The sequence below is a fragment of the Parasteatoda tepidariorum genome, chromosome X1 (assembly GCF_043381705.1).
Source record: "Parasteatoda tepidariorum isolate YZ-2023 chromosome X1, CAS_Ptep_4.0, whole genome shotgun sequence".
NCBI lineage: Eukaryota > Metazoa > Arthropoda > Arachnida > Araneae > Theridiidae > Parasteatoda > Parasteatoda tepidariorum.
Genome location: NC_092214.1, coordinates 40,545,215 through 40,562,652, shown reverse-complemented (window position 1 = coordinate 40,562,652; position 17,438 = coordinate 40,545,215). Strand labels below are relative to the sequence as shown.

At 31.1% G+C, this 17,438-nt stretch overlaps 1 protein-coding gene and 1 long non-coding RNA gene across 4 annotated transcripts in view; both read left to right on the top strand.

The window, feature by feature from the left end:
- LOC107439173 (uncharacterized) overlaps positions 1–6,264 on the top strand; it is an 8,318-nt gene extending 2,054 nt beyond the window's left edge. Inside the window, exons 2-4 of the long non-coding RNA XR_001583491.3 lie at positions 2,014–2,101; positions 2,186–2,310; positions 4,869–6,264. This is a non-coding gene — a long non-coding RNA (uncharacterized lncRNA). The remainder of the gene's footprint in view (positions 1–2,013; positions 2,102–2,185; positions 2,311–4,868) is intronic.
- A 1,711-nt stretch (positions 6,265–7,975) lies between these two features.
- LOC107439175 (transcription elongation factor B polypeptide 3) overlaps positions 7,976–17,438 on the top strand; it is a 38,997-nt gene continuing 29,534 nt past the window's right edge. For 2 of the 3 annotated variants that reach the window (XR_011638165.1, XM_016051663.3), the window contains exon 1: positions 7,976–8,336. Coding sequence is in view for 1 of the 3 variants with exons in the window: in XM_016051663.3 (XP_015907149.1) it covers positions 8,256–8,336 (81 nt within the window). In the remaining 2 variants the exon portion in view is untranslated. The remainder of the gene's footprint in view (positions 8,337–17,438) is intronic. The other variant, XM_071187360.1, reaches the window with a different exon arrangement.

Here is a 17,438-nt window from a genome sequence, read left to right as displayed (position 1 = left end):
GGAAAGAGAAATGGAGTGATCGGTTGGTATCATTGCCGGTAGAGGGCAGTAGATGTCTAGCCGCCGTTGAAAATGATGCATCGCAGTAGGGAAAAGCGCCATTCACAATTGTGCTGCCGTAGACGATGGGTGACTTTACGTATGCAGAAAAAGCAGACATGCATTACATGTACGGCCGTGCAAATGGTAACGGCAGAGCTGCGTTACGAATGTATCGCGCGGAGTATCCTGATCGACGAATGCCGGATCATAGAATTTTTCAACGGTTACATCGTCAACTTTGTGAAACAGGTGCGTTCGACGTCAACAGACATGACGCTGGTCGATTAAGAGCTGTACGCACTCCAAGGCTGGAAGAAAGCATCTTGAACATTGTGGCTGATAGACCCGAGTCAAGCACAAGAACTGTTGCGCGTGACGTAGGTGTGAGTCATCAGACTGTATGCAGAGAGTTAAACGAAAATCGCTTACACCCCTTCCATTTTCAGAAAGTACAAGCATTGAATCCGGCAGATTATCCTCTCCGCGTGAACTTCTGCCTGTGGGTGATGCAGCAATGTGCGTTGCAGCCGGATTTCGTAGGTGATGTGCTATTTACAGATGAAGCGACATTTTCACGCGAGGGTGTCTTTAATGCGCACAATTCCCATGTGTGGGCAACCGATAATCCACATGCAACGCGTCCACATGCGTTTCAACAACGTTTCTGTATTAATGTGTGGGCTGGTATTGTGAACGACTTTTTGATTGGCCCATACTTACTACCCACGCGACTCAGTGGCGGAAGCTATCTTATTTTTCTGAAAGAAGTGTTACCACAACTGCTGCATGATGTTCCGATCGCCATTCGTAACCGCATGTGGTTTCAGCACGATGGGGCGCCAGCACACTTCAGCATTGATGTACGGAATTACCTGAATGCCACGTTTGGTGCTCGATGGATTGGGCGTGGTGGACCAATCCCTTGGCCACCCCGATCTCCCGATTTATCGAGCCTCGATTACTTTTTATGGGGACATCTAAAGCATCTTGTTTATGAGACTCCAGTTGACTCAGATGAGGATCTCGTCGCTCGCATATCTGTAGCTGCTGCAGGTGTGCGTGAAATACCAGGCATCTTTGAACGTGTACGCCAATCGCTCCACCGACGCTGTCAAGCATGTATCGCTTCTGGTGGACGCAATTTTGAACACTTACTGTAAACATGACACTTGTCAACAACGCTTTCAATAAAATCTTTGTTTTTCCTTTCGGCCGTTATTTCTCCAGTTTACGCCTCACCACGTCACTTGCGACTATACATTCCTATACAATAAATCATTGTTACAATGTCCTGTACCTACCATTAAAGTTTGTACCATGAATTCGGGACCACCCTGTATAAAGCTTTAGATTTATAGTTATGTAAAGACTTACAGCTTGTGCAAAAAAAAGAGGCTAGCGCCATTATATTTAATACACCGATATTAAGGCATATTTAACATTATTTCTCGTATCAAAACTATATAGACCCTAATATGCATTTTATTCATCCATATAAATGTTTTTAAAGCGAAAAAATTTTAATATAGCGAAATTAACTTTTCCAGCACTAGAAATTTAAAGTAGATTTTAATTTCAGATTTAAGTCTCTCTCGTTTAAACGTATCTGAACTATTTTAAAACTAAAGACTTAAACTACAGTGTAGTAATTCCAGCACGGGGGGTTTAGGATGCAAATTTTTCGGTAGCGATTAATACCTACGACTATATAGGGAGTACATTTTTAAATAAAGATATGCATTGCTGCTCAGGGTTTAAGGAATAGAAATTTAGGATTAAATCGATGATCGTTTAGAGGTAAATAGCATTAATTTTCTAGTGTTTTGTATTACTATTAGAACAAGTAGTTCAGAGGGGGCAAATTGCATGAAAAGTGAAAGCTTTATTAAGTCTGCTTAAAGATTATTAAAACTCCTTGTTAACTGAACATTTAGTTTTTTATGGATTTATATTTCAATGCATATTCCTTAGGACATTAAACGGATAGGAAAACTTTGATAACTCTAAATTTGACATCCGTATTGACGCAAGCACTCGTCACATTGGACTTTTTCCGAAGGTAATGGATAAATTTTAAATAGTCATGAGTATTCTAGCATTTTTTTAATAAGTCATTTTTTAATAGTCTTCTTTTTTTTAACAGGGAAAAAAGACACAACTCACGAAAGTTGTCTACTCAAATAGTCGTACAGAAAGGTAAACAAATCTTCTAAAAGTCTGCTGTACACCCATAATATTCCAGGAAAACTAACTTTCGTTTATTTTGAGGTAAGGAAGTTTAACTTTATCAAAACCCATAACTTCAAATTTTACGAGTTTCGTCATAATATTCAAACTTGCTCTATCTGAATGTGCCTGGTTGTACAGTATTTCGTTTAAAGTTTTAATGTGTGGAATACAATATGAAAGATGCATCTTCACTGTAGTTGTCATAGGCCATTAAGGGACTGGGGTACGATTGTTTTCTAGTGGTGGAGTGCGATTATTTTCCATGACCCATAATTAGACTTCTGCCACACCCATTCGTCACACCAGTTTATAGAAGGACCCGTTCATATATCCTTTCATTCATCCAGATCGTAATTTTGACCTTAACCAGAGAACGATCAATCTCCAATTCAGTACTCAAAGAGGTATAATTTGTTATGGGAACAAGGAGAACCTCGTGACCCGACAGATTTAACGTGCACTAGTTACCATTTACTACACGAGAAGTCTTCGGACGGTTAGATTCGAACTCACGTTCACACGAACGAGAGTCCAGCACCCCACCAACCAGACTATCCCGGCCCACGCATCGTCACTTAATGTAAATTATATAACGAAGCGAATGTAAGAGGAGCTTGCACTGAAATGGCTAACAGTAACCTCATTTATATTATCTTACACGATATCTCGGTTAAGCATGCTACAATGTATTATGAACAAGGTGCAAAATCGCATGGAATAACTTCTCATCCAATGATTGGATTTCCCCCCACAGAGACTCAATTTTAATAATTCAAGGGCTGAACATTAAATATGTTAATTAGTTAGAGCAGACGTTATTTTAAGTTACGAAATCTGCTCAAAAACATACTTTCTCTGAATAAATATTCATCCTTCTAGACTGATTTGGATTCTTTAATCTTAAATATGAAAGGTAGCAGTAATCTAGAAAATATGGTCAGACTATAGTTAAGGCAAAGGAGCAGTTGAAAGTTTCAGTCCAGTAAGGCTAATTTCTTTTCGTATTTTTAATCTCCACAATTAATGAAGCTCATCTAAACATCTTTAGACGCAAAAAAATTTATGCAAAGTTAATTCCATGTGTTAAAAATTTATGACCGAAACTAGTGAATTTCACGGTAATGCAAATATTTTTTTACCAATTTAATGCGTATAAATCTTATATTACTAATCCAAATAAATAGAACGATTCTTCAAAAATGTTTAAAAAAATAATTAGGAATTTATTTGAGATGTTGAAATACGTGAAGTATGTTAAATTACCAAACTTCCGACTACTCTTCAGAAAACGTTGACAGATTAGTACAATCTTTGATCTGGTATTAAAGTTCCTTCATAAATACATTTTTAAACTCTACTCTTCAATTTTTAGTAGAAGCTATCAATGATTAATATTCACCCCTCCAAAAAAAAAAAAAAAAAAAAAAAAAAAAAAAAAAAAAAAANAAAAAAAAAAAAAAAAAAAAATTCTAAGCTGTATGAAAAAATAGTGTCCTGGCATCGCAACAGGTAGAACTTAATTCTTTGTATACCTCAGGTGTAATCTTTAATAAATTGGGATCATCCAGAAAATTTTATTCTTATTTCAAACTGATAAATATTACTAAACTAAACTCAGTGGCACGACAGCCCGTAGAGGGCCAAGGCCTACTGTACCCATCTTGTTTTTCTTGGGCTCAGGGGTGCAGGAGCAGATGTTCCTGTCAGGTGGTCAACCGAACGCGGAACCCCCAGTGTTTAGTTCTCAAGCATGCTTGGTACTAATTTATCGACTCACTGAAGGGATGAAAGGCTGAGTCAACCTTGCCCGGGCCGAGGATCGAGCCAGGGACCTGTGACACGACAGCGCGAAGCGCTACTGCTCAACCCCCGGGAGTCAAATGCTCTATAAAAAATGTAAAATGCGGTGATCGTCACATTCTTCCTACTTCATCAAGAAAATGTAATTTGTCTATGTAAATTTAAAAACCTTTAAAAATTTAGAAAACCCAATAAAATTCTGAGATTAGAATAATGAGCAAAGTCTTACAAAATTCTTACCATCAGTTTTTTTTTTTTTTTTACCGTTGACTTCTTAAACATAGTACGAGTCTTCTCATGGCACCACTAGGACATAGTGGTAAAATAGCGGTAGGTTTGATTTGTTCATTTACGTCGCACTAGAATTGCACAATGGGCTATTGGCGACGGTGATCCGAAGACATGCCATCACAATTTTGATCCTCCGCAGAGGGAATGGCACCCCCGATTCGGTAGCCCGACGACCTTTACGGTAGTACTTTACGGTAGAACAGTTTAGCGAGGACCAATACCGCACACCCTCGGTCCGTACGCAGACTGATCCAAGTGGTCACCCACCCGCTCACTGACCACAGCCAGTGATGCTTGATTTCGGTGATCTGCTGAGAACCGTGTCTTAACGATCAGTCCACTGCGGGACAAAATAGCGGTAGGAATAACACGAAAAATAGCCAGAAATTTGAAACACTAAATTTTTTTCCTCTTGAAAGATTTCTGAAATTGGTGGCTTAGAAGCCAAACATTTCTACTTATTAGATTTACTAATTTAATAAACCAGTATTTCTTTTTATTTACAGGTAAAGATTCAATTTAAAGGAAACAAAATTTAGGAACTCAAGGAAACTGCAATATCAAGAAACCAATTGCTACTAATTTTTAGAGCAATGGACTTAAAATATTGAGAGCTAGGAAAATCGTTAGGATACAGCTTGGATCGGAATGATTGTTGAACGGATAAGACTCTCCCCCCCCCCCTCCTCCGAGAAAAGCCTATGAAGATAAACATTGTAAGTCGTTGGAGAGGAGTGTCAATTACGAAAAGATAATTCATACATTTAAAGAAAGGATTACTTATCGCTATTTATATATAACTCAATACGCATAATTTGTGTTACATTCTGTATTTGTGTTACTTTTGAAAGGTTCATTATTATATCGATATTATAGTATATCTGTTTTTGACATTGTGTTCTTTTCACGTTGTTAAGCTTTATACATGATTCAGAAATTAGAAAATAATTTTGAAGACTAGTATATACAAAAATATTATTCATTAAGAATTTTGAAATCGCATGTCTGTCTTAAATGTAAATATAATAGACACTTCGTTGCTTTGAAACTAAACCGTAGTAACTCGAAAAATGAGATATTTAGGTCATTTTGTTTTTAAACGAAATTCACCCTTTTAGAGAAACAACCTGTTATCTTCATAGTTCCATAAAATTAATTTAAAGAGCAGATAAATTGTTATCGCATTGGCGCGATTCGCATTAGCATGGAATGTTAGAAATCGCTCTCCTGAAAAACTTGCTTTTTTGAGTCACCACGGTTTAGTTTCAAAGCGACTGCTTGTATAATTGTTCTGGCAGAAATTGTTGTTCTTTAAAATTGTTTAAAATCTAATTCAATTTTAATGAGAAAAAAAAATTAAAGATTTGAAGTATTTGTGTACGTGGTTTTATTAGGGTAATGAGTGTTTATCATATGCCTTAAAGGTAACATTTATCAACAAGTTTAAAGTTTGTGTTAATAGAAAAAACCTATTACACTAATTTTTTTTTTTTTTTTTTATCAGATTTGTAGAATCATTATGTCTGAAAAGTACTATTAAGAATGACTGAAGTTTTCAAAATTTAAGAAACCTGATCACGTAATGTGTATAATTGAGAGCTTCTTATTGAAAAGTTGCGTAAATTAAAGTGATTAACTTTGATAAGAGCTTTTACCATGCGTAAGCTCTAAGAGTTTGTCATTGCAAAGTTCTGTTTTTTTTTGTTAAAAAATTTGAGATTTTAAAATGTCGCAATCTAAGCTTTTATATACAATGCTAAGTTTGCACTGATAAAGTATAAAAATTAATGTTGAAGTAATATTTATTTTCATTCTATATAAGCATTGTTTAAACTTAGTAAGTATAATAAATTTTGTTTGGTATGATTTTTTTAAATTCTGATTTCCAGCACAAACTTTACATCGAGGAAAGTTTCAAGACTTCTAAAAGTTGAAGGAGCAAAAAATTAATTACATAAAATCTTCGAATTTTTCTTTCAGTATAAAATTAGTAACTAGTCTTTCATCTAAAGGTGCATGGCATAACATCTTGAAGGCATTTGGATAAAAGTGTCAATTCAAAAAAAAAAAGAAAAAGAAGTCTGCAATTAGTATCATGAATTCATAATCCTACGAAAAATTCTTTGTGGGTACAAAGCGTTAAGACAACAGCTACTTTGAAAAAAATAAGTGCTTCCACATTAACAATATTTATATAGTCATTTTTTTTTTAGCTGCAACAGGGCATGCTTTACAATACTAAGCATCAAAAATTACGTGACTGAACAAACTGAAGCCTTCAATTCTGATTTTTCTTTAGTGAAAAATTCGCACAATTACATTCACAAAACATTAGATATTGTATAATTGCGTTCCTCTGCAAGAAAAAAAGATCACATTTCAGTTAAGTTTTTAAATTAATTCAAATAACTTTTCACAGCTGCCGACTTGATATCAAATTTCTTTAAATGGTTTTATTCTTTGCAGTTTCTATACGCAATAAATAATAAATAAAATTTCATTAAAGTATAAACAATTTTGAGAATTTAAACACAGATAGTATGTTGTAGATGGTAATTTTCTAAAGTCTTGACAACAGGAATATATTAGCATATTAGAAATATAGAACTAAAATAAAAACCTTATGGAGCTATTTTATTTCGCATCGCTGAAAGAATAAACTCAATAATAAGAGTTTTGAATTAATTATTTTTAGCCGCGTTTAAAGTGTATGAAATTAGAAACTAAACTTCCAATTAAGGCACGTGTTTCAGTAGATGTTCTTTTTATATCGAGAAATCGAAGTATTTATAGTTTAAGTGAAACTTTTTCTGCACAGTGGATTTCTAAGTTATGTTAATAAAACTAACCTAATACGAATGAATCATCGCGTATTTTTAGTTACAAAAAATATATATTTATACCTAAGATAGTCTTTAAGACAGACTCGCATATCAAAAATTTTATGAAGAAACTTTCTCTGATTATATATATAAATTTGTATTTTAACATTAATTATACGACAGCATTTAACTTAAAAATTCTTAAATGCAATTTTCGTTCAACTAAAATTTTCAGAAAACATAAAACAAGTCTAATATCAGCTAAATTAGGATTACAAGGGGGAAAATGTTTGGCGAATTTACTACATTTGAATAGTAAAGACTTTTTTTTTTCCTTTTGCACTTTGTACATAGAGGTTTTAGAGCTTAGTATATAGATATATATGTGTGTGTGTTTTTCTTCGTTTTTTCTTTTTGTATTTTTTGTGCTATATATATATTTATATGTATATATATATGCATATATATATATGTATATGTATATAAATATAAATGTTAAATAATTGTCTAATTCAACAGTATTATTTACAACACGACGAATAGAAATAAAAACGCGAAATCTATAATTTAAAAAGAGAAGATGTGAATACGGAGAAAAAAATCAAAAATGGAATTATATACCGAGTATAAACAAAAAATAACAAATTTGATGAATGGTAAAATTTTATTTTTGACTTTTTTTAGCTATTGAACCAACAAGAAAAAAACAAGGTAAGTCACCCCTACGAGGCCCCTCAAACGATAGACTGGAAGAGTTTTAGGGTTGCCAAAAACCCGTTCTTACGATTGGGGTAGAAAAATAGCACTTATTCTCGCGAATATAAAATAAAGGCGTTACTTCTTCTAAGCTTTCTTATTTCACCTGGATTCTTACCTGGTTTCCTTTTTAATTTTATTTATCGTTGCCAAAATTTTACCTTGAAGCAGGCGGCGCCACTATCGCTGTGCCTGCATTCTCGATTCCGTCTAGCGGAACTGCTGGAATGGTTCGATAACAATTTAGTCTAGTAACAAAAGTGCTATTTTTGTGATTGCGAGATATTTGTGTTTCATTTTCTGAAAATATTAATTATGGCGACGACTTCGCCGACTCTTAAAGACACTCTTGTTTATTTGAAAAAGAAATTGGAACGAACTACAGATGATGAATCAGTAAGTAAATAAATAACTTATAATAATTGTATTCTCTAACGCTGTCTGCACTGACACAAAAACATATGTGTGAAAGAGAACATGACACGTAAACGACATTTATTTTGATCTGTGCTTTTTTCTGCATTTTTTCCCTCTAATAATTGAAAAAAAAATAATGTTTTTCATTTTTTAAATTGTATAAATATCTGATGATAAAATTTTAAAAGTATTTAAAATTGTATTAATGTCTGACGATCAAATTTTAAATGTTTTTAAAATTGTATTAATATCTGACGATTAAATTTTAAATGTTATGCTTAATACTCATCTTCTTTCGTATATTTATATCTTAGTACTACTGTACTTTCTAAATGAAAAAAAAAAAATGATGTTCCTTATGTATCTGCAGTACCATGTATAGATTAGATTTTGAATTTTTTTAAGTTTACTAATCTTTTTATACATATTTATAATTTCTTTTTCAAGTTAAAAAATAATAAAAAAAAGAAAGTGTTCTGAAAATTTTTATTATAAAACATTTTGTAACCTAGTTTTTAAAATGCTTTATTTGATGAAAAATTTTTACATACATATACACAGTACAAGAACCTAAACAAATTATAGAAGTTATTGAATTAAAATGCATTTCGGCTCAAGTGATTTGTAATTTAAATAGAATAATGGTTGTAAAATAAAACAATTTTGTTTATTGTTCTTATCTTCTATGTCATATATTTCAACATTTAAGAAATTCAATAATTTCCAGTCAATTGCATCGAATTAAATTTACTGAATTTATTTTTCAGAGAGAAATTTGTATTTAGTTGTTATAAAAATATTTTTTTACCAACACGAATTATAATAGGCGTTTCTGTTATGTAATAAGATGTATTTTAAGTTGATCTCGTCAGTTCGTATACTTCCTTTCTTTATAAAGTATTACACAAATTGAGTGATTATTCTTACTACCATTACATTTTAAAATAACTGATTGTCAAGGTAATTCGATTCGCAAATTATGCATAATTTTATTTTCTGTCTGACATTCAATTTGGATATATTTCTAAATTTGTATTTTGATATTATAAATTGCACTACATAGATACAAAAATTGTTTATCGAGCAATTATTTCAGCTGGTAAGCGAAGTACAATTATCTTATAACGTCAAAAGATTAAAAAAAAAAAAAAAAAATGAATAAACAATGATAAGGAAAGACGGAGAATCGTTTGGACGTCACTTCCGGAAGTTAATGGCTGACTTGACGGTTGAGAGTTGCAGAGAAAAAAAAATACCGCTACGACGTATTTTACTTAGAAGCCCAGTTAAAAGAAAATGTTTTATTTTTAGCTTCAAATTTGGATTTACCAGCTAAGAGTGAATCAGGGTTTAAATAATTCCGTGATGTCTTAGTCTAATGAAAGAAAGAAGACAATTTGATTACCTTAAAATAATTTCACAAATATCATCTGGTATTAGATTTTGATTTGTCAGTTGCCCTGATTATTAGCGTTTTGTTCAAATATTCCTGCTTTTTGTGTGTTCAAAACATCCCATTTTCTAAGACTACAAATGCTGGTTTTAATCTAATCTATTCAAGAGTCTAGATTTATGAAACTCCATTTTTACAAAAGAATTTTTTTTAAAGAAAGATCAATAAATAACTGATTACACCAGCTTATTTTACGCAACTAGAAAGATGACGAAATAAATAAAAATATATGTAAAAATTACATGTTGGTGCAGACTGTTTTTATGTCGCAATGTTCTATAGCATATTTTATTAAGAACATATTTTAATAATTTTTCTACTAATTCCCTAATTTCCTTTGAAACCAAAACATGCCTAATTTGTTTAATATAGTTCTCACAGAAGCAAAATTATTTAATTATTAAATGCTAAGACCAAGTGATCACCCATAAATTACATCTGTTATTCATTATTTTTGACCTTCTCCCCTTTGTCACATTTCACCATACCCCTATCCTCTTTGTCCCATGTCATACTATATTATATAAATATTTAAAAGCAGTTAAGAAACAAAGTAAACAATATTTTGAGTTTTTATTTTTTTTAATAACATTTGTAGGTATAATACTAGTAATGATTAGATGTGTACTGATTTTGGATGAAAATATATAAAACAATAATATAAAAATATTTAATCTGTTGATTTTGAATATTTTTCTTTTTACCACAATCTGGGATTTCACAATTGTTATCCCTTAGGGGCACAAATTATCACAATTTCACAAACATCTTTCCTTCCCTCTTCCCTCACAAAAGGGAGTCTGTCCCCATTCACAACAAGAAGTGGTTATGCGATAATAATGGATGTGATATCTCCCATTTTGGTTCAAATAAAATTTAATATCAACAGATAAATTTTTTATATAGTTCCTTTTTTACATACATTAATTTTCTCCAATTTCTGTTAATTTTTAAATGATAAAAACGTTGTTTTCTTTGGATTGCATTTACAATTTATTTTATATCGTAAAAATTTATGCCGATTAACGTTTAACCCTTTTGCTCCCACTGGGACATATGTGTTCCGTCTAAAATTCCAGGTTGGGCACATAAGTTCCAGCCCCTCCCCCAAATAGCTAATTTGTTATTTTGGCAGAATGTTATTTTTACCTTATTTGATCTTTTAAAGTTGTAATTTGCCTTTTTATTGGAAAAGGTAAAAAAGGCCTTGAAAGGGCTAAATTAGTCTTGTTAAAAGTTTAAAATTAAAAATTAGATTTATAAATTATTATATTACCAATATTAATTTGCAATCTCTCAAGTGCATATTTTTTATATTACTGTATATTAGGGGTTTCCAACTTACAGGAGGCCGGGGGCCGCAATTAAAAACACAAATCAAATGGCGGGCCGCAACTTTACTAAAATTTTATATAATTTCGTCCAAAATGATTCGTTTCGAAAAGTTAAATCGGAGAATTTGAGAAAATTTCTGATACACACATGCTAAATTATATTCACAATATACAAAAAAAAAAATAAAAAAAGAGCAACATACACGATTATTTTTGTATTTTAATAAATATTTTCTTGGATACAAAACATGAGAAATAATTTTTTTTTTTTTTTGCACCGTTGGTATGTTAAATTTCACAGAAACACAGAGATTTAAGTTTTTTTAACGAAAGAAAAGTACTTTGAACCCATATAGATTTTTTAAAAAGAATTTTCCCCAAAAAATGACAACTATTTTATTTTAGTTCGCGGTCCGCCAGTTGGAAACCCCTGCGGTATATTAAGACAGTTCTAACACCCAGAAATCTCAACAAAAGAAAATTGCCCCAAAAAACGGGGGAAAAAATGTCTCCAAAAACCCGAAAAAGTAGCGAAAAGAGTTCTAAAATGTAGGGGGGGGGGATCTAAATCTGAGCCTTTGTAATAATGTTTAATTTTTGCCATTTAGTTTGTAAAAATTTATCATTTTGAGCTAACCAATAAAGTTGTTTAGGAGAAATTTGTGTCCTTTGCGAAAAAATTATTTGTATTATTGCATAAATTATTTTTAAAAAATTATGCTCGTCACAAAATTTATGATAATAATGTCTCTAAAATTTTTTTTCCATTTTAAAAATTGCTTTCAGCTTTCACCAAATTTTTGGGCTTAATGTGGATGAGCTATTATCCATTTCTAAAACTTATTGGTTCCGAGTTGAAATTTGAAAATATTAAAATATAAGTTATTCTAGTGAAAATGCTGATCGTATGCAATGCAAGTTTTGCGATTTGTAGATTATGATTTTAAGAATCGTAAAACATACTGCAAAAGATGAGGGTAACTAATATGTTCATTGTCAGTGGAAATACCTTTTTCAAAATATTACCAAGGAATTTATTAACAGTTGAAATAAATTATACAACATTTAAAATTCTCTGTTAATAATCAAGCACTTTTAACTGAGCAAGACTCTTTTTCACTTACTGATTCTACGCAACTTAATTTGAAATTCGTTTGCTTGCGCATCTAAAGTTTTTTTAAAAATGAATTTTTCAAACGGTGATATCATGCTGACTTCATTTAACAGAAAGCTAGGTTTTATTTTCAGGTGGCCTAATAATTTTGCTTACATCAATTCTCTAAATCTTCAAATTTTTACAGTTTTCTTTATCGCAATTTTAAAACAGTACTGAAAAGTGTTTGTAACTGAAATTCTCTGCAATATTTCCAATACTATTTGGTATTCCCCCCTCCCCTTTTTTTTAATCATCTTTTAGAACTTTCTCCAAATTCTCCCATGTTTTTTAGAATTTTTCAAATGCGTCATGTAAATTATTTCCACCTTAAGAAATCTAATCTTATCAGGTACAAAAATTTTTCTACTGGGGATAAACACAATTGTGTAGGCGCCCCATAAATTAATGCAGTTCCAGTATTTGGTATTGGATTCCTTTTGTAATTGCCGTGTCAAAAAGAAACCATTTGGTGTGAATAATTTGTCACACTTTTTCCCCTTCCTATTTTGTCCCTTTTATATTCGAAATCAAAATGAAATAAGCCAGCAGCTGACGTTTCGCAGAGTGGAGAATTCGTTGCAAACACACGCGGTAGTTAACGTTTTAAAGTATACGTTTCGCGGAAAGCTCGATTTTTTCAAGCTTTTTTTTCTCAATCATCAATGTGATTTTTCAATTATTTTTTTTAATTTTCAAAAGGTGTTACATTTTCTTTTAGTTTCCAAATTTCACTACCTCCTTAAGTTAGACTTACAACGGACATTGAGAGTTTTAAGAGCTCCCTCCCCCCAGATTGTTAAAGCATGAACAAAGTTATTGCAAAGTTAGTTATTAAGCTTTAACTCTTGATTCTAAATCTATGCATTTATTCAGGAAATCTGATCACAAGATTTACCAACAACTATGAAACTAGACCGCAAACCTCCAACAAAGTTAAACACGTGTTAGAATGTTATTACTATTGCATATAAATAATGAAGGGTTACTTAAAACAATATTTGAATATCTAAAACTCATGTGTCTTTCCCATCCGGTGATTGATTTAAAATCATACAAGAAACATTGATGCATGATGATTATTTACTGGATGATTTAGGGAAGAAATATTTATTAAAAGAGGAAAAGATAATATTTTTTTAATACATTCTAAGATCCAATATTTTTTTTACTGCAGTTTTTAAAATTACTTGCTATTTAAGAATTGCAGCACACCCCGCTGAATCCCATGTCTGTTCATATTCAAAACAAATGGGTTGGAATAAATATCCAGACTTTCTATTCGGTACTTCCCGGATGCTAATTTACAATCCAGTCGCCTTTACGAACTAGCTTTTTCTTTTTTTTTTAAGGATTTTCCTCTTGGCTGTAGTTGGTTCCAATTATAATGCAAAATTTAAAATTTGTAACCAAAACTAAAAAAAAAAAAGTCAAGAATCTAGTTTTTATTTATTTAAGAATATGCTGAACAGGAGAGCGGGTCCTTAGAGGCCGCTGGATTGGAAAATCGCCTCCCAGGGTAGTAAGGAAGAATGACTAATCATTCGAACTATTGCAACTGATCTAAGAAAGGAGAATACATTTGCACTCTTATCTTCAGAATATTTTCTGTTTAAAAAATAAATGGACGAAAATATGACTAATCAACTAATTATGCTCCTACTACATTTTTTGAAAGTGTTGTCATGACAGCATAAAATCGAGTGGAATTTAGATAAACTCGCTTCACACAGTAGTTGATTACTTTTTCCCCCCGTATTGTTTGATGAGAACCACTTTTGAATTATCTAAATTTAAGTTCTGAAAGAATTTTTTTAATTGAAAATAGACTTAAAAGACTTGATGCTCATGCTACAAAATTTTCTTCATGTTAACGAAAATTTAGATTTATAAAACTTCAAGTAAGGAACAAATATTTAACTTAAGGAACGGTGTTTTCGTTAAAAGTTTTGTAATTACTTTAGAAATCTAGTTATTGACGTTTAATAGAAAGTTAAGACTTAAGTCTACAAAACCTACAGTCCATGTGGGAAGCAAAATTGTTATTGTTCTTTGCATGACAGTTGGCTCTAATTAGAAAAAAATAATTATTACAGTGATAAGGAAAGTTATAAATTTTGGAATTGTAAATTTTCCCCCTATTATAACATTGGGCCCTATAGTTTTACTTTCAAGTTTAAAGTAATTATGTTTGAAATATTTATTTTAGTTTATGCAATATCAGTGCATTATTTGATTAACTATGCGATAGGCTAATTATTGCGAATGGAAAAATATCCTTATTATTTTTAAGAAAGGTTTTCTCTTAGTGTATTTTAATATAACGTTTCAAAACATAGGTGAATTTATGGAATTTTACAAATTTTATTATTAGTTTTAATTAATCTACTTTTTTTTTTTTTATCTTTCTTAGTTACAAAAACATCCCTACAAGAAATACGTAAATTTATTATAGGCTATGTTTAAATTTATTTATTGCACAATATGTTTGCATCGAGCATTCATTCTCTCGCAAAATTTACTGAATTACGTTTATAGCTCGAAAATGTTTGAAGCGAATCAAAAAATTTTGCACACAATTTTGAAATTCATTGATCCTAAGATAAATGAATAAAAATTAGTTTTTTAGAATAATTTATTATCTTTTATTAAATTATTTTGATGTAGGCGAAAAATTTTAATAGTATGGTGAGCAAGTTTCATTTAAGAGTAAGTAAGCAAGCTTCATTTTAAAGAAAAGTAATTTTACATGACAAAATACAAAATTGGAAAGAAATCTGTGCAATTTGAATCAATGCTATCGGTTGAAACAATTTATAGGTAGACTTTACAATTTGTGATAAATCCAAATTAAATAAATAACAGCAAAAATTTAAACAATGTGAGGCGTATTGCTAGTCAATTGACGATAGAGCAGCTGTTCCCAATTTTTTACGACTACGGAACCCTAAATGATTGAACGGAACCCTATGATTTGGGGGAACCCTATATAAATAAAATTTATTAGTGAACATATTGACCAAGAAAGACTACCAATTATTTTCATAATATTTAATGTGAAGAATGAAATTTTTTCAATAGTCGTTTAATAATTAAAACTCTTAAAATAATAAGTTGCATGCCGAAAAATTAAATTCGCACACCTGGAATGGTTTTAGGAAAAATAACTCTTATAAGCGTCTCCCCTTAATTCGCTCCCCTCTTTGAAATGCACTATTTCTTGTTTCCATGGCAGCAGACGGCCTTAGATTTCATGGCTGGGGAGTTCTCTCTATAGACAAACTATGCTGATTTAAACTCTTCTGGGACCCATCTATGGAGTTTCCAGGGTTCCGCGGAACGCCATCAGGGAACCGCTGAAGTAGAGTACATAACTGCTGGGGGGGGGGGAAACAATTGCCCGGCTAATAGTTTTCGATCAACTAAATTAAGCGGAGCAATAATAATAATACCGTATCCTTATTTAAACTACATTCTGAAATACGCCTTTGCTCACTATCACTCTTTAAACGTCGAAGCTGCTTGTGCAGGTTTTTTTCAGACTATTTCGATTGCTTACCTCAGCAATTCTAAAATTAAAATGACATACATTTGCTAAAAAATTGAAAATTAAATTAAATGAATTAAACACGTGTAATGTTTAAATGCGAATAATGGAAGTTGAAATCAAAAAAGCGTTGTTTCTAATTCTTTTCCATTTATTTATTTGTTTTAATTTTCCCAATATTAATTATTAAACGAAACCGGAAAGTAAAATAATTTAAAACTTATTAAATTCAGATTAAAAAAAACCATTAAATCGAAAAGCTAAAATGGAAATTCAAATTGAAAAATTTTTTTTAATTAAATATACTTTTTTAATTTTTACCTGGTAAAATTATCCCACTCAACCTAAAAAAAAAAAAAATTATAACGTATATTTGTTAAAAATTCGAATGGGAAAAATTTAAATTGAAAAATGATTTCATGGAATTAAATGGAAAATATGCGAAGAAGGAAAAAGATAGTTTGAGGTCACTAACATGCATCACTTTGACGAGCGGGGGGGGGGGGNGGGGGGGGGGGGGGGGACGTGATAGTAGAAACAGGAGAGTTTTCGATTTTACTGCTTTTTTTCTTTCTTTTTTTTGCATGTTTTGATCTCCATCTCTGTTGTTATTAACTCAGTGATTACTACTGAAATTCTACGCCTTTCTTCGAAAAGGAATTAAAATAAAATATGAATTTGTTGCACCAAGATATCATTTTCATTTAATATGCTAATAAATCATACGTATTAAATTCATATTTTTTCTTTTGCTGGATTGTCATTTGGCAGACTACACAATACTTGAGCATTATGTGAAATGATTAATAAATTTAGAATTAATAGATTTTAGGCATTGTTATACAATGTCAGATTTTTCAACTTTGCTGAAAATACACTGTTCTATAATTCATCATTCAGTTTTTAGTTGATAATACACGGGGACATCTTAAAAATATTTATTAGATTTATTATTGTTTAATAATCAAGTCAAGTCTAATACTTTTAACAGGTAAGACCGGGCAGTTTTGCAAATTTAATTTTTCTTTAACAAACACGTGTAAACTTTTTAGGCTTTTATCATGCCTCAAATGTGGTTCAGACTTACTTTGTAAAGTACAAATAGCTAATAAAGCTTCAATAGTATGTCATTGACATACTAGCATAACATAAAATTTTTTTTTGCAAAAATCAAAAAATCCTCAAATTAATCTTTCATCTTAAGATTGCTTTTCGAAATGATTATTACCACATTATGAATCATGAAAACAATACTAAAAAGTGGTAGTAATATTTACTGAGGTGACAGACCGGACATTTCTCTGGGACAACACAAAACAATATAAACCATAAAATTAAAGAAAAATTTAAAAAATTGAAGCATATCTTCTAGATTTATTATTAACCAATTTATTAAAATGGATAAAATATTTTAAAGTTATTTTACTTATTGGAAATACGTAAAATATAATTACTACATTTGACTTTGTCATTTCGGACAGACGGTTTTCTAGCAATGCTATTTGAAAATTTTATGTAAAATAAAGCGTTATACAAATCCTTATAAAATTATTTATAATAACTCTCTTAATCGTATGTATTTTTGGAAAACGCC